The sequence below is a fragment of the Mobula hypostoma genome, chromosome 30 (assembly GCF_963921235.1).
Source record: "Mobula hypostoma chromosome 30, sMobHyp1.1, whole genome shotgun sequence".
Taxonomy (NCBI): Eukaryota; Metazoa; Chordata; class Chondrichthyes; order Myliobatiformes; family Myliobatidae; genus Mobula; species Mobula hypostoma.
The window spans coordinates 12,683,682-12,706,865 of record NC_086126.1 but is presented as its reverse complement, the minus strand read 5'-3'; the positions used below and the strand labels follow the sequence as shown (position 1 = coordinate 12,706,865).

General features: G+C 55.2%; 1 protein-coding gene across 1 annotated transcript in view; it reads left to right on the top strand.

The window, feature by feature from the left end:
- LOC134339547 (serine/threonine-protein kinase MRCK alpha-like) overlaps positions 1-23,184 on the top strand; it is a 120,903-nt gene that overhangs the window by 11,121 nt on the left and 86,598 nt on the right. Inside the window, exons 2-4 of the mRNA XM_063036161.1 lie at positions 7,187-7,278; positions 8,582-8,665; positions 14,513-14,608. Coding sequence (XP_062892231.1) covers positions 7,187-7,278; positions 8,582-8,665; positions 14,513-14,608 — 272 coding nt within the window. The remainder of the gene's footprint in view (positions 1-7,186; positions 7,279-8,581; positions 8,666-14,512; positions 14,609-23,184) is intronic.

The following is a 23,184-nucleotide window of genomic DNA, read 5'->3' as shown; positions in this document are numbered from 1 at the left end:
TGATTGGCATCTCCCGAGAGTGAGGGGTTTAGATGGGGTGGAGTTTGTTAGGTGTGTTCAGGAAGCCTACAAGAGGAGAGGCTGTACTTGATCTGGTATTGGGAAATGAACCTGGTCAGGTGTCAGGTCTCTCAGTGGGAGAGCATTTTGGAGATAATGATCACAATTCTATCTCCTTTACCATAGCATTGGAGAGGGATAGGAACAGACAAGTTAGGGAAATGTTTAATTGGAGTAAGGGGAAATATGAGGCTATCAGGCAGGAACTTGGAAGCTTAAATTGGAAACAGATGTTCTCAGGGAAAAGTACGGAAGAAATGTGGCAAATGTTCAGGGGATATTTGCATGGGGTTCTGCGTAGACACATTCTAAGGAGATGGAAAGGATGGTAGGGTACAGGAACCGTGGTGTACAAAGGCTATTGTAAATCTAGTCAAGAAGAAAAGAAGAGCTTACAAAAGGTTCAAAAAAACTAGGTAATGATAGAGATCTAGAAAGTTATAAGGCTAGCAGGAAGGAGCTTAAGAATGAAATTAGGAGAGCCAGAAGGGGACATGAGAAGGCCTTGGCGGACAGGATTAAGGAAAACCCCAAGGCATTCTACAGGTATGTGAAGAGCAAGAGAATAAGATGTGAGAGAATAGGACCAATCAAGTGTGTCAGTGGAAAAGTGTGTATGGAACTGGAGGAGATAGCAGAGGTACTTAATGAATACTTTGCTTCAGTGTTCACTACGGAAAAGGATCTTGGCGATTGTAGGGATGACTTACAATGGACTGAAAAGCTTGAGCATGTAGATATTAAGGAAGAGTTGGTGCTGGAGCTTTTGGAAAGCATCAAGTTGGATAAGTCACCGGGACCAGACGGGATGTACCCCAGGCTACTGTGGGAAGCGAGGGAGGAGATTGCTGAGCCTCTGGCAATGATCTTTGCATCATCAATGAGGACAGGAGAGGTTCCGGAAAATTGGAGAGTTGTGGATGTTGTTCCTTTATTCAAGAAAGGGAGTAGCCCAGGAAATTATAGACCAATGAGTCTTACTTCAGTGGTTGGTAAATTGATGGAGAAGATCCTGAAAGGCAGGATTTATGAACATTTGGAGAGGCGTAATATGATTAGGGATAGTCAGCATGGCTTTATCAAAGGCAGGTCCTGCCTTATGAGTCTGATTGAATTTTTTGAGGATGTGACTAAACACATTGATGAAGGCAGAACCGTAGATGTAGTGTATATGGATTTCAGCAAGGCATTTGATAAGGTACCCCATGCAAGACTTATTGAGAAAGTAAGGAGACATGAGATCCAAGGGGACATTGCTTTGTGGATCCAGAACTGGCTTGCCCACAGAAAGCAAAGAGTGGTTGTAGACTGATCATATTCTGCATGGAGGCCGGTGACCAGTGGTGTGCCTCAGGGATCTGTTCTGGGACCCCTACTCTTTGTGATTTTTATTAATGACCTGGATGAGGAAGTGCAGAGATGAGTTAGTAAATTTGCTGATGACACAAAGGCTGGGGGTGTTGTGGATAGTGTGGAGGGCTGTCAGAGGTTACAGTGGGATGCAAAACTGGGCTGAGAAGTGGCAGATGGAGTTCAACCCAGATAAGTGTGAGTTGGTTCATTTTGCTTGGTCAAATATGATGGTAGAATATAGTATTAATGGCAAGACTCTTGGCAGTGTGGAGGATCAGAGGGATCTTGGGGTCCGAGTCCATAGGACACTCAAAGCTGCTGCTCAGGTTGACTCTGTGGTTAAGAAGGCATACGGTGTATTGGCCTTCATCAATCGTGGGATTGAGTTTAAGAGCCGAGAGATAATGTTGCAGCTGTATAGGACCCTGGTCAGACCCCACTTTGAGTACTGTGCTCAGTTCTGGTCACCTCACTACAGAAAGGATGTGGAAACTATATAAAGGGTGCAAAGGAGATTTACAAGGATGTTGACTGGATTGGGGAGCATGCCTTATGAGAGAATAGATTGAGTGAACTTGGCCATTTCTTCTTGGAGCGATGGAGGATGAGAGGTGACCTGATCGAGGTGTATAAGATGATGAGAGGCATTGATCGTGTGGGATTGTGTAGAGGGAGCTTCACTCTGTGTCTGACCCTGGGAGTGTGTGTTGGGACGGTGTCCCATCAAAAGAGGCTTTTTCCCGGGGCTGAAATGGCTAGCACAAGAGGGCACAATTTTAAGGTGCTTGGAAGTAGGGACAGAGGAGATGTCAGGGGTAAGATTTTTACTCAGAGAGTGGTGAGTGCGTGGAATGGGCTGCCGGCGACGGTGGTGGAGGCGGATATGATAGGGTCTTTTAAGAGACTCCTGAAATAGGTACATGAGCTTAGAAAAATAGAGGGCTGTGGGTAAGCCTAGGTCTAAAGTAAATACACGTTCGGCACAGCTTTGTGGGCCGAAGGGCCTGTATTGTGCTGTAGGTTTTCTATGTTTCCCCCCAACCCACCTTCCACCTCTGACTCCTCAGCTTCTTTTCTCCAGTCCTGCTGAAGGATCTCGGCCCGAAACGTTGACTGTTTACTCCGTTGCCTGGCTACTGCCTGGCCTGCTCAGTGAGTCCTTCCAGAATTTCGTGTGTGTTGCTCTTCCCGAGCCTCGCGAGCAGCCTTCGCAGGCCCGAGCAAGTCAGAGTTGGGAGAGGCGCGGACAAAGATTCAGTCAGTATGTTGGCTGGCCCTTCGGCCTGCTCGTCCGTGCCAGCTGTCGTGCCCAATCAGGCCAGACCTGTTTCACTGCATTTGACCCTTATCCTGCTCGAAACCCTAGCTATCAATTGATCAAATATTTACCAAGTCATCTCTTAAATGTCGTTACAGTACCTGCCACAAGCACTTCCTGTGGAAAATCTCGTACTCATCTCCCTCTGCACAGATGTTGGCCCTTGGGATGTTATTCAAATCCCCACCCCACCCCCAGGTACCCTCTCTCCCTCCCCTCCTCTCCCCCCTCTGTTCCTACAAATGAAACCCATCAGAATCCATTAACCTTCCAATCACCAAAGAAAGAAACTGAAGCTCCCTCCACACCGTCCCATCACACACTCCCGGGGTCAGACACAGAGTGAAGCTCCCTCTACACCGTCCCATCACACACTCCCGGGGTCAGACACAGAGTGAAGCTCCCTCCACACCGTCCCATCACACACTCCCGGGGTCAGATACAGAGTGAAGCTCCCTCTACACCGTCCCATCACACACTCCCGGGGTCAGACACAGGGTGAAGCTCCCTCCACACCGTCCCATCACACACTCCCGGGGTCAGACACAGGGTGAAGCTCCCTCCACACCGTCCCATCACACACTCCCGGGGTCAGACACAGAGTGAAGCTCCCTCCGCACCATCCCATCACACACTCCCGGGGTCAGACACAGAGTGAAGCTCCCTCCGCACCGTCCCATCACACACTCCCGGGGTCAGACACAGAGTGAAGCTCCCTCCGCACCGTCCCATCACACACTCCCGGGGTCAGACACAGAGTGAAACTCCCTGTACATCGTCCCATCACACACTCCCCGGGTCAGACACAGAGTGAAGCTCCCTCCACACCGTCCCATCACACACTCCCGGGATCAGACATAGAATGAAGCTCCCTCCACACCGTCCCATCACACACCTCTGGGGTCAGACACAGAGTGAAGCTCCCTCTACACCACCCCATCAGACATTTCCGGGGTCAGACACAGAGTGAAACTCCCTCCACACTGTTCCATCACACACTCCCGGGGTCAGACACAGAGTGAATCTCCCTCTACACCGTCCCATCACACACTCCCGGGGTCAGACACAGAGTGAAGCTCCCTCCGCACCGTCCCATCACACACTCCCGGGGTCAGACACAGAGTGAAGCTCCCTCCGCACCGTCCCATCACACACTCCCGGGGTCAGACACAGAGTGAAGCTCCCTCCACACCGTCCCATCACACACTCCCGGGAACGGTGGAGGACCCTCTCGTCTGGGCGAGGTGGGGTTGGTGTCGCCGAGAGTGGGTGCAGACTTGTGGTGGGGGTACTGGGGACCACTTGTCCTGTTTTGTGACACTCCGTACAAGGGATACCACAGAAGCAGGTTCCCGTGGTGGAGTTGTAAACCTTCTCTGACTGCAGTGCGATCTTTTCCCGAGGCTGTTCCTGTCCTGCACCTCCCAATTCTGTCAATGTCTTGATCCCAGTACCTTCCCCGCCCTCCCCGTCACTGCCTGAATCTGTTTTAATCCCTTCCCCCACCCCCACCCTGTCCCTCCGTGGCCTCATGCAGATATCTTCAAAGCTCGCCAACGAATCAGCCGCAGAAGGCTTTGGCGAAGGCCACTTGGCCCCTCGTGACCCTGCCCCACCCTTTCTGAACACGGACACCAGCCCAGGCCACAGTTGTGACTCTGAAAGGTGCCTTGTGGAAGGAAAGGGCAGGGGAAGCGTCCCAGGAGAAGTTCGGCAAATCTTGGTTTGTGCGGAAAGCAAATGGCTGGAAGAGCTCGGTGGGTCAGGCAGCATCTGTGGAGGGGAAGGGACGGTCACTGTTCCGGGTCGACACCACATCCAGCCTGAAAGGTGGCCAGAGTCAGTCTGTAGTGCTGATGTCCCTTCACAGTATCTGCAGGCCGGATCCTCCTGTCAGGGGAGTGGGGAGGAGCAGTTCCCTCAGTCGTGTCTTCCTCACTGGTGCCTTCTACCCCTCCCCCTTGTTCTTGCCCCCATTCTCGCCCACGTTCACTCTCTCCCACCCCCATTTCTGTCTCCCTCTCCTATCACCTGTCTCCTCTCCTCCTCTCTCTTTATCTCTCTCCTTTCCTCCCGCTCACTTTGTCTTTCCCTCCCCCTCTCCCTCTCACTTTGACTTTCCCTCTTTCACTCTCGCTGCCTCTCACTTCCACCCTACCTTCTCCCTCACACCCCCTCAAATTCTCCAACTTCCTCTCTCCCTCCTCCCTCCCTCTCTCCCTCGCTCTCCTCGTCCCACCCCATCACCCTCACCTCACACCTTCTCTCTCTCTCACCCCCTTCTCTCTCACACCCCCTCACCCCCTTTTGCCCCATCACCCCTTCTGTTGCCCCTCCCCCTCTCTCACTCCCCCTCCCCTCTTGCCCACCCTCCCTCTACCCCCTCTCTGCCCCCTATCCATCTCTCTACCCTCTACCCCTCCCCTCTCTACCCCCTCCCTCCCCTATCTACCCCCTCCCTCCCCTATCTACCCCTCCTCTCTCTCTACCCCCCACCCTTCTCTCCCCTTCTCTACCCTCCACCCTTCTCTCCCCTTCTCTACCCCTCCCCTCTCTCTACCCCCACCTCTCCCCCACTCCCTCACCCTTCTCTATCCCCTCTACCCCTTCTCTCTCCCCTCCCCCTCTCCCCTCCCCCTCTCCCCTCCCCCTCTCCCCTCCCCCTCTCCCCTCCCCCTCCCCCTCTCCTTCCCCCCTCTCCACCCCCCTCCCCCTCCCCTCTCTACCCCCTCCCCTATCTACCTCCCGTAACCCCTCCCCCCTCTCTCTACCCCCTCCCTATCTACCCCCCTCCCTCCCCTATCTACCCCTCCCCTCTCTCTACCCCCTCACCCTTCTCTACCCCTCCCCTCTCTCTACCCCTCACCTCTCCCCCACCCCCTCACCCTTCTCTATCCCCTCTACCCCTTCTCTCTCCCTCCCTCCCCCTCCCCATCTACCCTCCCCCTCCCCCTCTACCCCCTCCCCCCTCTACCCCCTCCCCTCTCTCTACCCCCTCCCCTATCTACCTCCCGTAACCCCTCCCCCTCTCCCCTCTCTCTACCCCCTCCCTCTCTACCCCACCCTCCCCTCTCTACCCCTCCCCTCTCTACCCCCTACCCCCCCCTCTACCCCTCCCCTCTCTACCCCCTACCCCTCCCCCCTCTACCTCTCCCCTCTCTCTACCCCCTACCCCTCCCCCCTCTACCCCTCCCCTCTCTCTACCCCCTACCCCTCCCCCCTCCTATCCCCTACCCTCTCCCCTCTCCCCTCTCTCTACCCCTCCCCTATCTCCCCTAACCCCCTCCCCTCTCTACCCCCTCCCCTATCTATCTCGCCCACCCCCCTCCTATCCCCTCCCCTATCTATCTCGCCCACCCCCCTCCTATCCCCTCCCCTCTCTAACCCTCCTCTCTCTCTACCCCTCCCCTCCCTCCTCTACCCTCTACCCCCTCCCCCTCCCCTCTCTCTACCCGTACCCCTCCCCTCTCTACCCCCCTCTCCGGGAGGATCAAGGAAAAGTGTGGAGTGGGAACCTGTGCTGATTTCCCCACTTTCCGAGGGCAGTCACTGCCCCAGAGGGAGTGGGGAGCCGGCTGGGGGCCGTGTGCTCTCCCGGCTGACAGTGTGGAGCCGGAGAGCGCTGGGAAACGCCGGCGAGCCCAGGGCCGACTATCTGCCTGCACACGTCCGGGGAGGCAGAGGAATGTAAAGCGAGACTGAGGAGGCGCCGCACCCTACCGACCGGCTCCAGTCACGTCAGAGAGTGGCGATGGGTTCGCCCTGTCTGTCCCAGACGCTTTTGATGTAACCAGGGAGGCTGGGGGGCGACGGTTTGCGGTGACACCATGCCTCCGCGCCTGGCCCTCGGCCCCTCTTTGCCTGATAGCTGTTCCCTGTCCGGAGTCTGCGGGTTCGAATCCCGACAGCCCAGTCCGGGCATTTGCTCCAGGGACGGGGAGGGTGGCGGTTGCTGGTGAGGAAGGAGCTACGTACTGCTGGAGGGAGCATTTCCAAGGGAACGCTCCCCGGGGCTGCAGGGCCGGCGTTTACTCCGAAACCTGGCTGTCGTCAATCAGTTATTGTGTCTTCTTGTGGAATCTCCCTGTGTATACCGTGCATGGGTGGGGTGAGCTTCTAGTGTGGCTGCCCCTCATTGGTTGTCAGGGATGGGCATGGGAGGGGGGAACCATTGTGATCACCCCAGCAGAGGTCGATAGGCCGAATGACCTGGGGGGGGGGCGTTGCATCATATTGTATCGCGGTCACGCTGATCCGAGCAGGCGTCATTTTTTAAAATCCATCTTCTTTCTCCCCTTCCCATCCTCCCACCCCCCCCTCATTATCCCGTCTCCCTCCGCCTCTACCCTCCCCTCCCACTCTTTCCTGCCCCTTCCCCTATGCCCCCTATTCCGAACCGTCTGGCCTCCCTCTCTGCCCCCCCCCCACCTTCTCCTCCGTCTACCCCTCCCTCAGTCACTCCACTCATCACCAGGGTGAAGGAGCTCCAGCTCCATCGCGACGACTTCGAGATCCTGAAGGTCATCGGGCGGGGCGCCTTTGGAGAGGTGGGTGATGGGGAGGACTGTGCGATTGAGGAGAGGAGGCTGCCGAGCAGTGGGATGAGGCAGCGTCACTGGGGACGAGGGGCGGGAGGGGGCTAGCGAAAGTTGTTGCCGAATCGTGGGGGGGAGGTGGTGCTGGGTGAGGCGAGGGGTGTCAGGTGGACGCACCTCCTCGGTGTGAGGGCTCAGTGAAGGGGGTGAGGGCTCTGAGAGATGGGGGCAGGTGTGGGCGAAGACCACGCCCCCCCCGGGTGAGGGTCCCGACACCAACAGAGTCCGAGGGTCTGGGTAACATTACCCCACCACTGAGCTGCCAATGGGCAGGGTGTAGTGGGCGCTAAGGGGGTTAATGGAATCCAAGGAGTAAATGGTGTGGAATTGAAGACACTGAAAGGGTTAATGGGGCTGAGGGAGTTAATGGTGATGAAGGGGTTAATGGTCCTGCAGGAGTTAATGGGGGCTGAAGGTGTTAATGGTGATGAATGGGGTTAATAGTCCCGTAGGAGTTAATGGGGGCTGAAGGAGTTAATGGTGATGAAGGGGTTAATGGTCCTGCAGGAGTTAATGTCGCTGAAAGGGGTTAATGGGGGCTGAAGGAGTTAATGGTCCTGCAGGAGTTAATGGCGCTGAAAGGGGTGGGACAAACACAGGCATAGTGACAGAGCGGGGCACGGAACTGACTCCTGATACGGATCAGGCTGTGGGAGCCGACACAACCGGTCCTCGGCAAAATGCAAACCCTGACACACCCGATCCCGGCAATGGATCTCCGGAGCTCCCGGAATGGGGGACGCACAGGCAGACACACACACAGACAGACAGACACACACACCTGCACAGACATGCACAGATGCTCGCGTGCTCACACGCATTCTCACGCTCACTCTCACACATTCTCACACTCATTCTCACACACATTCTCACGCTCACTCTCACACACATTCTCACGCTCACTCTCACACATTCTCACACTCATTCTCACACACATTCTCACGCTCACTCTCACACACATTCTCACGCTCACTCTCACACATTCTGACACTCACACAAACACAGACACACACACACATTCAGTCACCGACACACACAGACTCTCTCTCACACACACACACACACCATGCCTATTTCCGTAGCGGCTGAGATGTTTCCACAGGCCAGGATCAAGTCTGGGACTTGCCTGTGTTTGTACGTGTGTGTGTCTGACAGGGTGAGGGAGGTGGGGAGCCCCATTGAACTGACTGCTGGGGCCACTCCGCTGCGCTCCGAGTGTGTCAGTAATCTCCACCCTCGCTCCCCACTCCCCCAGGTAGCCGTCGTCAAAATGAAGGAGTCGGAGAAGGTGTTTGCCATGAAGATCCTCCATAAATGGGAGATGCTCAAGAGAGCGGATGTGAGTCCGCATGGCGATGGTGGCCGGGGGCGACCGGGGGCAGTCAGTCTGTAGACAAATCATAAGCAACTCTTCCTCCTCTTATATCCCAACTCCCCTCCCCCGACACCCCACCCCCTCCCCTCCTCTCCTCCTACACCCCTCCCCCTCCTCTTCCTACACCCCTCCTCCTACACACCTCCCTCCTCCTCCTCCTACACCCCCTCCCCTCCCCCTACAACTCCTCCCCTCCCCACCTCCTACACCCCTCTCCCTCCTCCTACACCCCTCCCCTCCCTCTATAACTCCTCCCCTCCCCACCTGCTACACCCCTCCCTCCTACACCCCCTCCTCCCACACCCCCTCCTCCCACATCCCCTCCTCCTACACACCTTGTCCTCCTACACCCCCCCTCCCCTCACCTACACCCTCTCCCTCCTCCTCCTCCTCCTCCTCTTCCTACACCCTATCCCCCTCCCCTACACCCCTCCCCTCCCCCTACACCCCACCCCTCCCCCTACTCCTACACCCCTCCCCTCCCACTACACCCCTCCCCCTCCTCCTCCTCCTACACCCCTCCCTCCTCCCCCTCCTACACCCCTCCCCTCCCCCAGTATACCCCTCCTCCCCCTCCCACTCCCCCTACAACCCCTCCCCCTACTCCTATACCCCCTCCCCTCCCCTCCCACTACACCCCTCCCCCTACTCCTACACCCACTCCCCTACACCCCTCCCCTCCCACTACACCGCCTCCCTCTCCCCTCCCCTACACCCCTTCCCCTACTCCTACACACCCTCCCCTACTCCTGTACCCCCTCCCGTCCCCTCCCACTACACCCCTCCCCCTCCTCCTACACCCCTCCTCTCCTCCTACACGCTTTCTCCCTCCTCCTCCTCCTACACCCCTCCCCTCCCCCACTACACCCCTCCCCCTCTCCCTCCTGCACCCCTCCTCCTCCTCCCCCCACTCCTCCTACAACCCTCCCCTCTCCTACACCCCCTCCTCTCCCTACACCCCTCCCTCTCCTCCCCCTTACACCCCTCACCCTCCCCCTTACACCCCTCACCCTCCCCTACACCCTCTCCCCCCTACAACCCCTCCTCCCACATCCCCTCCTCCTACAGCCCTCCCCTACACCCCCCTCCCACCTCCCCTTCCCCTACAACCCCTCCCCCTCCTCCTCCTACACCCCTCCCCCTCTACACCACTCTCCCCTCCTAACACCCTCCCCCCTCCTCCACCTACACCCCTCCCCCTCCAACTCCTCCTACACCCCTCCCTCCCCTTTCACCCCTCCCCCTGCACCCCTCCCCTCCCCTACAACTCCTCCCCTCCCAACCTCCTACACCCCTCCCCTCTCCTACACCCCTCCCCCTCCTTCTACACCCCTCCCCTCCCCCTACAACTCCTCCCTTCCCCACCTGCTACACCCCTCCCCCTACACCCCCTCCTCCCACATCCTCCTACACACCTTGTCCTCCTACAACCCTCCCCCGCCTCCTCCTCCTACACCCCTCTCCTCTCCTACACCCTCTCCCTCCTCCTCCTCCTACATCCCCTCCCCTACCTCTACAACCCTCCCCCTACCCCTACACCCCTCCCGCTCTCCCTCCTGCACCCCCCTCCTCCTCCCCCTTCCCCTACAACCCTCCCCTCCCCTACACCCCCCACTCCTACACCCCCTCCCCTCCCACTACACCGCCTCCCTCTCTGCTCCCCTACACCCCCTCCCTTACTCCTGTACCCTTCCCCTCCCACTACACACCCTCCCCCTACTCCTACACCCCCTCCCCTACTCCTGTACCCCCTCCCGTCCCCTCCCATCCCCTCCCACTACACCCCTCCTCCTCCTCCTACACCCCTCCACTCCCCCACTACACCCCTCCCGCTCTCCCTCCTGCACCCCTCCTCCTCCCCCTCCTGCAGCCCTCCCTCCTCCTCCTCCTACACCCCTCCCCTCCCCCTTTCCCTCCTGAACCCCTCCTCCTCCTCCCCCCCACTCCCCCTACAACCCTCCCCTCCCCTCCCCGACACCCCCCTACTCCTACACCCCTCCCCTACACACTCTACACCCCTCCCCTCCCACTACACCCCTTCCCCACCTCCTCCTACACCCCCTCCCACTACACCCCTTTCTCTCCTCTCCCTACACCCCCTCCCTCTCCTCCCCTCCCCTTACACCCCTCCCCTGCCCCTACACCCCTCCTCTCCTCCTACAACCCCTCCCCCCAAGAACCCCTCCTCCCACATCCCCTCCTCCTACACCCCTCCTCTCCCCCCTACACCCCCTTCTCCCACATCCCCTCCTCCTACACACCTCCTCCTACACCCCTCCCCCTCCACCTACTCCTCCTACACCCCTCCCCCTCCCCTACACCCCCCTCTCCTACATCCCCTCCCTCTCCTCCTCCACCTACACGCCCTTTCTTTCCTCCTCCTCCTACACCCCTCCCCCTCCCCCTACACCCCTCCCCCTACACCCCATCCCTCTCCCTCCTCATACACCTCATCCCTCCCACTACACCCCCTCCCCTCCTCTTCCTCCTACACCCCTCCCCCTCCCCCTACAACTCGTCCTCCGACACCCCTCCTCCTCCCCCTCCCACTCCCCCTACAACCCTCGCCTCCCCTACAACCCCTCCCTCTCTACCTACACGTTTTCTCCCTCCCCTCCCCCTACACCCCTCCCCTCCCCACTACACCCCTCCCGCTCTCCCTCCTGCACCCCTCCTCCTCCTCCTACAGCCCTCCCTCCTCCTCCTCCTACACCCCTCTCCCTCCTGCACCCCTCCTCCTCTTCCCCCCAGTCCCCCTACAACCCTTACCTCCCCTACACCCCCCTACTCCTACACCCCCTCCCCTCCCACTACACCCCTTCCTCTCCTCTCCCTACACCCCCTCCCTCTCCTCCCCCTGCACTCCTCACCCTCCCCCTGCACCCCTCACCCTCCCCTACACCCCTCCCCCTCCCCCTTACACCCCTCCCCTCCCCGTACACCCCTCCACCTACACCCCTCCTCTCCTCCTACACCTCCTCCCCCTACAACCCCTCCTCCCACATCCCCTCCTCCTACACCCCCTCACCTCCCCTACAATTGCTCCCCTCCGCACCCCCTGCACCCCGCCCCCCTACACCCACTCCTCCAACATCCCCTCCTCCTATTCCACCTACACGCCCTCTCCTTCCTCCTCCTCCTATACCCCTCCCCCACACCCCATCCCTCCCCCTCCTCATACACCCCATCCCTCCCCCTACTCCTACACCCCCTCCCCTCCCACTACACCCCCTCCCCTCCTCCTCCTACACCTTCCCTCCTCTTCCTCCTACACCCCTCCCCCCTCCCCCTAGAACCCCTCCTCCGACACCCCTCCTCCTCTCCCTCCCACTCCCCCACAACCCCTCCCCCTCCCCCTGCAACCCTCCCCTACACCCCCTCCCCTACTCCTGTACCCCCTCCCCTCCCCTCCCACTACACCCCCTCCTCCTACACCCCTTCCCTCCCCCTCCTCCTACAACCCCTCCCCTCCTCAACATCCGACACCCCTCCCCCCGACACCACTCCCCTCGACACCCCCTCCTGATACATCCCCTCCCCCTCCTGCACCCGTCCACCTCCCCCTCCTACACCCCTCCCCCTCCTCCTTCTACAACCCTCCACCTCCCCCACAACCCCTCCTCCCCACAACCCCTCCTCCCCCACAACCCCTCCTCCCCCACAACCCCTCCTCCCCTATAACCCCTCCCCTCCCCCTACAACCCTCCCCCTCCCCCACGCGCCTCCCTTCCCCTCCCTACACCCCCTCCCCTAATCCTACACCCCCTCCCACTCCTCCTACACCCCTCACCCCTCCCCCTCCCCTCCTCTCCCCGTACACCCCCACCCCTCCTCTGCCCATCCACCCCCTCCCCTCCTCTCCCCATACACCCCTCCCCTCCCCTCCCCTCTACACCCCTCCCCCTCCTCTTCCTCCTACACCCCTCCAACTCCTCCTACACCCCTCCCCCTCCTCCTCCTCCTATACCGCTCACCCCTCCGCCTACACCCCTCCCTCCCCTTACACCCCTACCCCTCCCCTCCCCTCCCCCTACACCCCTCCCCTCCCCCTACACCCCTCCCCTCCCCCTACACACCTCCCCCTCCCCCTACACACCTCCCCTCCACACCTCCTACACCCCTCCCCTCCCCCTACAACTCCTCCCCTCCCCTACAACTCCTCCCCTCCCCACCTCCTCCTACCCTCTCCCGCCGCCTGCTCCTACACCCCTCCCCTCTCCTACACCCCCTCCCTCTCCTCCTCCTCCACCTACACACCCTCCCCCTCCTCCTCCTCCTACACCTCCTACACCCTCTACCTCTACACCCCTCCCCTCCCCCTACACCCCAACCCCTCCACCACTCCTACACCCCTCCCCTCCCCCTACACCCCACCCCTCCCCCTACTCCTACACCCCTCCCCCAATACACCCCTCCTCCTCCTCCTACACCCCTCCCTCCTCCCCCTCCTACACCCCTCCCCTCCCCCTCCTACACCCCTCCTCCTCCCCTACAACCCTCCCCTCCCCCTACGCCCCTCCCCTACACCCCTCCCCCTACTCCTACACCCCCTCCTCTCCCTTCCCACTACACCCCCTCCCCCTACTCCTACATCCACTCCCCTACACCCCTCCCCTCCTACTACACCCCTTCCCCTCCTCCTCCTCCTACACCCCTCCCCTGCCCCTCCTGCACTCCTCCCCCTCCCCCTAAAACCCCTCCTCCTCCTCCCCCCCACTCCCCCTACACCCCTCCCCTCCCCTCCCCTACAACCCCTATCCTACTCCTGTACCCCCTCCCTCCCCTCCCACTACATCCCCTCCCCTCCTCCTCCACCTTCCCTCCTTTCCTCCTACACACCTCCCCTGCCCCTCCTGCACCCCTCCCCCCTAGAACCGCTCCTCCTCCTCCGACACCCCTCCTCCTCTCCCTCCCACTCCCCCACAACCCCTCCCCCTCCAACCCTCCCCTACACCCCCTCTCCTACTCCTGTACCCCCTCCCCTCCCACTACACCCCCTCCCTCTACTCCTACACCCCCTCCTACACCCCTCCTCTCCTCCTACATCCCTCCCCTCCTCCTACACCCGCTCCCCCTTACACCCCTCACCCTACACCCCCTTCCTTAATCCTACACCCGTCCCCTCCTCCTACAACCCCTCCTACTCCTCCTACACCCCTCCCCCTCCTCCTTCAATCCAGTCCAAGGGATGCTCCTGTTCGATGGTGACCTGGGGAGGGGAGGGTAGGGTAGTGGGGTTCGATAGTGACCCGGGGAGGGGAGTGTGGGGGAGTGGGGTTCGATGGTGACCCGGGGAGGGCAGGATGGGGGAGTGGAGTTCGATGGTGACCCGGGGAAGGGAGGATGGGAGAGTGGGGTTCGATGGTGACCCGGGGAGGGGAATGTGGGGGAGTGGGGTTCGATGATGACCCGGGGGGAGAGTGGGGTTTGATGGTGACCTGGGGAGGGGAGCGTGGGGGAGTGGGGTTCGATGGTGACCCAGGGAGGGGAATGGGGGTTCGATGGTGACCCAGGGAGGGAAATGTGGGAGAGTGGAGTTCGATGGTGACCCGGGGAGGGGAGGGTGGGGGAGTGGGGTTCGATGGTGACCTGGGGAGGGGAGAGTGGAGGAGTGGGGTTTGATGGTGACCCAGGGAGGGGAGGGTGGGGGAGTGGGGTTCGATAGTGACCCGGGGGGGGAGTGGGGTTCGATGGTGACCCGGGGAGGGTGGGGGAGTGGGGCCTGTGTAGCAGGTGGGCAGCCCCTTCCCTCACCCATCCCAGTCCCGCTCCTTTCCCTGGACACTCCCAAGCGTGTTGCTGGTTTTGCAGGCAGCCTGCTTCCGAGAGGAGAGAGACATCCTGGTGAGGGGGCGCGGCCGCTGGATCACTCGGCTCCACTATGCCTTCCAAGACGAGCTCTACTTGGTGAGTGAGAGGGGTGACGGGGGGTGGGGAGGGTCCGAGAAGGGCACTGCCCCTTCACTCCCCTGCCCCCGTGGCGCGGCATTCCCTCCCCCAGCGCCCATCCTGGCTGGAATACAGTTTCAGTACAGTCATGCACTTTGGTCAGGAACAGAGCTGTAAACTATTTTCTAAACGGGGAGCGACTTCATTGATCAGAGGTACAAGGGGATTTGGGGAGTCCTTGCTCAGGATGCCCTGAAGGTTAACTTGTAGGCTGAGTCAGTGGTGAGGAAGGCAAATGCAAGGCCAGGGGGCTAGAATATGAAATCAAGGACGTGATGCTGAGGCTTTTTAAGCCTTTGGCCAGACCGCACTTGGAGTACTGCGAGCAGTTTTGAGACCCGTATTGAAGAGAGGACGTGCTGGCGTTGGAGAGGGTCCAGAGGAGGTTTACGAGAAGGATCCCGGGAACGAAAGGGTTAACACACGAGGAGCATATGATGGCTGTGGGCCTGTACTCGCTGGAGTTCAGAGGAATCGCGGGGCGGGGATCTCGATGAAACCTGTCAAGTATTGAAAGGCCTGGATAGAGTGTTGGAGAGGATGTTTCCTATAGTGGGGGGTGTCTAGGACCAGAGGGCACAGCCTCAGAAAAGACGGATATCTATTTAGTTTAGAGATGAGGAGGAATTTCTTTAGCCAGAGGGTGCTGAATCTGTGGAATTCATTGCCCTAGACAGCTGCGGAGCCCAAGCCATTGGGTAGATTTAAAACGGAGGTTGATAGTTTCTTGATTAGACAATAGACAATAGGTGCAGGAGTAGGCCATTTGGCCCTTCGAGCCAGCACCGCCATTCACTGTGATCATGGCTGATCATCCACAATCAGTATCCAGTTCCTGCCTTCTCCCCATAACCTTTGATTCCGCTATCTTTAAGAGCTCTATCCATCTCTTTTTTGAAAGCATCCAGAGACTTGGCCTCCACAGCCTTCTGGGGCAGAGCATTCCATATATCCACCACTCTCTGGGTGAAAAAGTTTTTCCTCAACTCCGTTCTAAATGGCCGACCCCTTATTCTTAAACTGTGGCCTCTGGTTCTGGACTCACCCATCAGCGGGAACATGCTTCCTGCCTGCAGCGTGTCCAATCCCTTAATAATCTTATATGTTTCAATAAGATCCCCCCTCAGCCTTCTAAATTCCAGTGTATACAAGCCCAGTCGCTCCAATCTTTCGACATATGACAGTCCCGCCATCCCGGGAATTAACCTTGTGAACCTACACTGCACTCCCTCAATAGCAAGAATGTCCTTCCTCAAATTTGGAGACCAAAACTGCACACAGTACTCCAGGTGTGGTCTCACCAGGGCCCTGTACAGCTGCAGAAGGACCTCTTTGCTCTTATACTCAATTCCCCTTGTTATGAAGGCCAGCGTGACATTAGCTTTCTTCACTGCCTGCTGTACTTACATGCTTGCTTTCAGTGACTGATGTACAAGAATACCTAGATCTTGTTGTACTTCCCCTTTTCCTAACTTGACTCCATTTAGATAATAATCTGCCTTCCTGTTCTTACCACCAAAGTGGATAACCTCACATTTATCCACATTAAACTGCATCTGCCCACTCACCCAGCCTGTCCAAGTCACCCTGCATTCTCATAACATCCTCCTCACATTTCACACTGCCACCCAGCTTTGTGTCATCTGCAAATTTGCTAATGTTACTTTTAATCTCTTCATCTAAATCATTAATGTATATTGTAAACAGCTGTGGTCCCAGCACTGAACCCTGCGGTACCCCACTGGTCACCGCCTGCCATTACGAAAGGGACCTGTTAATCGCTACTCTTTGTTTTCTGTCAGCCAGCCAATTTTCAATCCATGTCAGTACTCTGCTTCCAATACCATGTGCCCTAATTTTGCCCACTAATCTCCTATGTGGGACTTCATCAAAGGCTTTCTGAAAGTCCAGGTACACTACATCCACTGGCTCTCCCTTGTCCATTTTCATAGTTACATCCTCAAAAAATTCCAGAAGATTAGTCAAGCACGATTTCCCCTTCGTAAATCCATGCTGACTCGGACCGATCCTGTTACTACTATCCAGATGTATCGTAATTTCATCTTTTATAATTGACTCCAGCATCTTTCCCACCACCGACGTCAGGCTAACCCGTCTATAATTCCCTGTTTTCTCTCTCCCTCCCTTCTTGAAGAGAGGGACAACATTAACCACCCTCCAATCCACAGGAACTGATCCTGAATCTATAGAACATTTGAAAATGATTACCAATGCGTCCACGATTTCTAAAGCCACCTCCTTAAGTACCCTGGGATGCAGACCATCAGGTCCCGGGGGCTTATCAGCCTTCAGACCCAACGTCCTGCCTAATATAAATTTCCTTCAGTTCATCCAGTATCCTGGATATCATATCTGGGAGATTGTTTGTATCTTCCCTAGTGAAGACAGATCCAAAGTACCTGTTCAACTCGTCTGCCATTTCCTTGTTCCCCATAATAATTTCACCTGTTTCTGTCTTCAAGGGCCCAATTTTGATCATAACTATTTTTTTTCCTTTTCATATACCTAAAGAAGCTTTCACTATTGTTGTACTTCCCCTTTTCCTAACTTGACACTATTCAGATAGTAATCTGCCTTCCTGTTCTTGCCACCAAAGTGGATAACCTCACATTTATCCACATTAAACTGCATCTGCCCACTCACCCAACCTGTCCACTGAGTTTCATTCCTCACCAACAGAGCCACCCCACCCCCTCTGCCAACCTGTCTGTCCTTTCGATAGGATGTATATCCCTGAATATTCATTTCCCAGCCCCGGTCCTCTTGCAGCCATGTCTCTGTTATTCCCACAACATCATACTTGTCAATTTCCAACTGACCCTCAAGCTCATCCACTTTATTTCTTATACTCCGTGCATTCATATATAATACTTTTAATCCATTACTCCCCTCACCTTTCACATCGATCCCTATTGCATTTGCCCATACTCTCCGATCCCTTCCTGATCTTTCTGCCCCTTTTAATTCTGTTGTCTTTCTTAACTTTTCTTATTCTCTCATCCCCTTTAACTCCATTCTTATATTTCCAGTTCATCCCCTCCCCCCCCACTTAATTTAAACACACCCGTGTAACAGGGGCTAACCTGCCTGCCAGAATGCTGGTCCCCCGTCTGTTAAGGTGCAACCCGTCCCTTCTGTACAATTCATCCCTACCCCAAAACAGATCCCAGTGGTCAGAGAATCTAAATCCCTGCTCCCCGCACCAGCTCCTCAGCCACACATTCAGATCCTCTATCTCCCTGTTGCTGCCCTCACCAGCACGAGGAACTGGAAGCAAACCTGAGATAGCCACCCTGGAGGTCCTGCTTTTCTTCCCGAGTTCTCTGAAGTCACGGTGCAAAATGTCTCTCATCATCTTCCCGACGTCATTTGTGCCGACATGCACCACCACTTCCGGCTGATCACCCTGGAGGATGCCCCGGAACCGGTCCGTGATGTCCTGGATCCTGGCGCCAGGGAGGCTACACACCAGTGGAGGCCAATTCTCTGGATTCTTTCAAAAAAAAAGAGTTAGATAGAGCTCTTAAAGATAGCAGAGTGAAGGGATATGGGGAGAAGGCAGGAAAAGGGTACTGATTGTGGATGATCAGCCATGATCACAGTGAATGGCGGTGCTGGCTCGAAGGGCTGAATGGCCTACTCCTGCACCTATTGTCTATTGACACTAAACCTAGAATTGTCCTCTCCCTGGTAGGCTCCAGTACAAGCTGTTCTAAGGATCCATCTCGGAGGCACTCCACAAACTCCCTTTCTTGGGGTCCAGTACCAACCTGATTCCTCCAGTCTGCCCTGCATGTTGAAATCCCCCATAACAACTGTAGCATTACCTTTGCGACATGCCAATTTTAACTCTTGATTCAACTTGCACCCTACATCCAGACTACTGTTTGGAGGCCTGTAGATAAGTCCCATTAGGGTCTTTCTATCCTTCGAATTTCTCAGTTCTATCCATACTGACTCTGCGTCTCCTGATTCTGTGTCAGGGTGTCAAAGGTTACGGTCTGATGATCATTGTCATCTATATCAATGATCTGGATGATAATGTGGTTAACTGGATCAGCAAATTTGTGGATGACACCAAGATTGGGGGTGTAGTGGACAGCGAGGAAGACTATCATGGCTTGAAAAGGGATCTTCACCGGCTGGAAAAATGGGCTGAGTCAGGGTGTCAAAGGTTACGGGGAGAAGGCCAGTGCCTGACACCCTCTCTCACAGGATCATACCACCTCTGATTGTTCCATCCATATCCAGATATCAATTGACCTCTGCCCAAGTACAGAAGTCATAGGCACATATATATAACTAGGGCACCTAAGACTTTTGCTCAATCCTGTCTATTCATTGGCTTATCCTCAATTGGCACCTTGTTTTTTTTTATATATGTTACCTCAAAAAATAGATTTTATTAACAATAAAATAGTTGCGTATTTAATACTTCAGTAATATTTGAGTAATCTTGCATATATATTGTTTGATTAAGCATTCTTGTTCATTTGAATAACTTATTACGGGTTCTTTGTTGTAAAAGTATGTTAGTGGTGTTCGTCATTGCGCTACTCCGTGATACACGCGCGCCTCGCTTAAAGTGCCGGCGGGTGGTGCGGTGGCACCAAGCTTCGGGGCGAGTGGTCCCGGGTTCGAATCCGGCCGGCTCCTCACGCGCTTTCCACCCACGCTGGGGTCGGGCATCGAGCTGGCGACTCGGGCCTGGTTTTTAAAAAAAAAACTACGCTGAAGAAACGGCAAGGTTGCCACCCGATGCGCCACGAGACGCGAGGAAGGAAAGACAGCAGCGGCCGGCTTGAAGTAAAGCCAAAGCCACAGGACTGCACAGGCTTTTATGTGACAGTGCCACTTAGGTCTGAAAAGTTACATGCAGTTGCACAACTGAATTGGCAAACAATGCAAAGTTATGCTTCCAGAGCAATAAGTATACATTTCTATTTTGCTCAAAAGTACAAAGTGGTAACTAGGTTTGTACATTTTTATTTTCTGTATCTTTCCTGGACCCTCACGGTTTCCTTTGAATTAATACTTTATACTCTATTGTCGCCAAACAATTGATACTAGAACGTACAATCATCACAGCGATATTTGATTCTGAGCTTCACGCACCCTGGATTACAAATGGATAGTAAATATTAAAAATTTAAATTATAAATCATAAATAGACAAGGGAAAGTAAGGTAGTGCAAAAAAACCGAGAGGCAGGTCCGGATATTTGGAGGGTACGGCCCAGATCCGGGTCAGGATCTGTTCAGCAGTCTTATCACAGTTGGAAAGAAGCTGTTGCCAAATCTGGCCGTACGAGTCTTCAAGCTCCTGAGCCTTCTCCCGGAGGGAAGAGGGACAAAAAGTGTGTTGGCTGGGTGGGTCGTGTCCTTGATTATCCTGGCAGGACTGCTCCGACAGCGTGCGGTGTAAAGTGAGTCCAAGGACGGAAGATTGGTTTGTGTGATGTGCTGCGCCGTGTTCACGATCTTCTGCAGCGGAAGATTTAAAAGGACAGAAATCCTGCTTCGGGTTTAATTCGGAGAAGGAAGTCTGAGAATCGGAGTGGGAGTGCGGGGGAAGCCATTTTTGAATTTTTCGGTTTTTTTTCCATTGGCGTTCAGAGAGGCGGGACTGTGCAGGCGTGGGACGTCGGGCAGTGAAGCGCGGAAGATTTAAAAGGAACAGAGTCTTATATAGCGGGCAGCCTAGTTTACGGGCAGCAGAGTGAGCCGGGAGCAGAGTGAAGGCTTAAGGGCTTTGGCTCAACGGGCTTAGGCGGAAACAGGCGAGGTGAAGAGGGTTTGTTTGGTATTCATTTTTTGTTGTTATTTGAGGAGAGGGGCAGTATGAGTGTGAGGGCAGTTTGTTTTTCTTGGTGCCGGATGTGGGAGGTCCTGGAGTCTCCAAGCCTCCTGGAATCCACATCTGCGCCAGGTGCACCAAGATGCAGCTCCTAAGGGACCACGTTACGGAACTGGAGCTGCAGCTCCTAAGGGACCGCGTTACGGAACTGGAGCTGCAGCTCGATGACCTTCGTCTGGTCAGGGAGAGTGAGGAGTTGATAGAGAGGAGTTACAGGCAGGTGGTCACACCGGGACCACGGGAGGCAGACAAGTGGGTCACGGCTAGGAGGGGGAAGAGGAAGAGTCAGGTAATAGAGCATACCCCAGTGGCTGTGCCCCTTGACAATAGGTACTCGTGTCTGAGTACTGTTGGGGGGGACAGCTTACCTGGGGGAAGCGACAGTGGCTGTGCCTCCGGCACAGAGTCCGGCCCTGTAGCTCAGAAGGGTAGGGCAAGGAAGAGGAGGGCAGTTGTGATAGGGGACTCGATAGTAAGGGGGTCAGATAGACGATTCTGTGGACGCAGTTTGCCTCCCTGGTGCCAAGGTCCGGGATATTTCTGATTGCGTCCAAGATATCCTGAAGTGGGAGGGTGAGGAGCCAGAGGTCGTGGTATATATAGGTGACAATGACGTGGGTCTGAAAAGGGAAGGGGTCCTGAAAGGAGAATATAGGGAGTTAGGAAGGGAGTTGAGAAAAAGGACCACAAAGGTAGTAATCTCAGGATTACTGCCTTTGCTACGCGACAGTGAGAGTAGGAATGCAATGAGGTGGAGGATAAATGCGTGGCTGAGGGGCAGGGGGCAGGGATTCAAGTTTTTGGATCATTGGGACCTCTTTTGGCGCAGATGTGACCTGTACAAAAAGGATGGGTTACACTTGATTCCTCGGGGGACCAATATCCTGGCAGGGAGATTTGCGAGGGCTACTGAGGTGACTTTAAACTAGAATGGTTGGGGGGTGGGAATCAAATTAAAGAGGCTAGGCGAGAGGAGGTTAGTTCACAACAGGGGGATGGGAACAAGTGCAGAGAGACAGAGGGGTGTAAAATGAGGGTAGAAGCAAAAAGTACTAAGGAGAAAAGTAAAAGTGGCAGGCCGGCAAATCCAAGGCAAAAATCAAAAAGGGTCACTTTTCAACATAATTGTATAAGGGCTAAGAGAGTTGTAAAAGCGAGCTGGAAGGCTTTGTGTGTCAATGCAAGGAGCATTCGTAGCAAGGTGGATGAATTAAAAGTGCAGATTGTTATTAATGAATATGATATAGTTGGGATCACAGAGACATGGCTCCAGGGTGACCAAGGATGGGAGATCAACTTTCAGGGATATTCAATATTCAGGAGGGATAGACATGAAAGAAAAGGAGGTGGGGTGGCATTGCTGGTTAGAGAGGAGATTAATGCAATAGAAAGGAAGGACATAAGCCGGGAAGATGTGGAATCGGTATGGGTAGAGTTGCATAACACTATGGGGCAGAAAACGCTGGTGGGAGTTGTGTACAGGCCACCTAACAGTAGTACTGAGGTTGGGGATGGCATTAAACAGGAAATTAGAAATGCGTGCAATAAAGGAACAGCAGTTATAATGGGTGACTTCAATCTACATATAGATTGGGTGAACCAAATTGGTAAAGGTGCTGAGGAAGAGGATTTCTTGGAATGTATACGGGATGGTTTTTTGAACCAGCATGTCGAGGAACCAACTAGAGAGCAGGCCATTCTAGACTGGGTATTGAGCAATGAGGAAGGGTTAATTAGCAATCTTGTTGTGAGAGACCCCTTGGGTAAGAGTGACCATAATATGGTGGAATTCTTCATTAAGATGGAGAGTGACATAGTTAATTCAGAAACAGAGGTTCTGAACTTAAAGAAGGGTAACTTTGAAGGTATGAGACGTGAATTAGCTAAGATAGACCGGCAAATGATTCTTAAAGGGTTGACGGTGGATATGCAACGGCAAGCATTTAAAGATTGCATGGATGAACTATACCAATTGTTCATCCCAGTTTGGCAAAAGAATAAATCAGGGAAGGTAGTGCACCCGTGGCTGACAAGGGAAATTAGGGATAGTATCAATTCCAAAGAAGAAACGTACAAATTAGCCAGAAAAAGAGGCTCACCTGAGGACTGGGAGAAATTCAGAGTCCAGCAGAGGAGGACAAAAGGCTTAATTAGGAAACGGAAAAGAGATTATGAGAGAAAACTGGCAGGGAACGTAAAAACTGACTGTAAAAGCTTTTATACATATGTGAAAAGAAAAAGATTGGTTAAGACAAATGTAGGTCCCCTACAGACAGAACCAGGTGAATTGATTATGGGGAAAAAGGACATGGAAGACCAATTGAATAACTACTTTGGTTCTGTCTTCGCTAAGGAGGACATGAATAATCTTCCGGAAATGGTAGGGGACAGAGGGTCCAGTGAGATGGAGGAACTGAGGGAAATACATGTTAGTAGGGAAGTGGTGTTAGGTAAATTGAAGGGATTAAAGGCAGATAAATTCCCAGGGCCAGATGGTCTGCATCCCAGAGTGCTTAAGGAAGTAGCCCAAGAAATAGTGGATGCATTAGTGATAATTTTTCAAAACTCTTTAGATTCTGGACTAGTTCCTGAGGATTGAAGGATGGCTAATGTAACCCCGCTTTTTAAAAAAGGAGGGAGAGAGAAACCGGGAAATT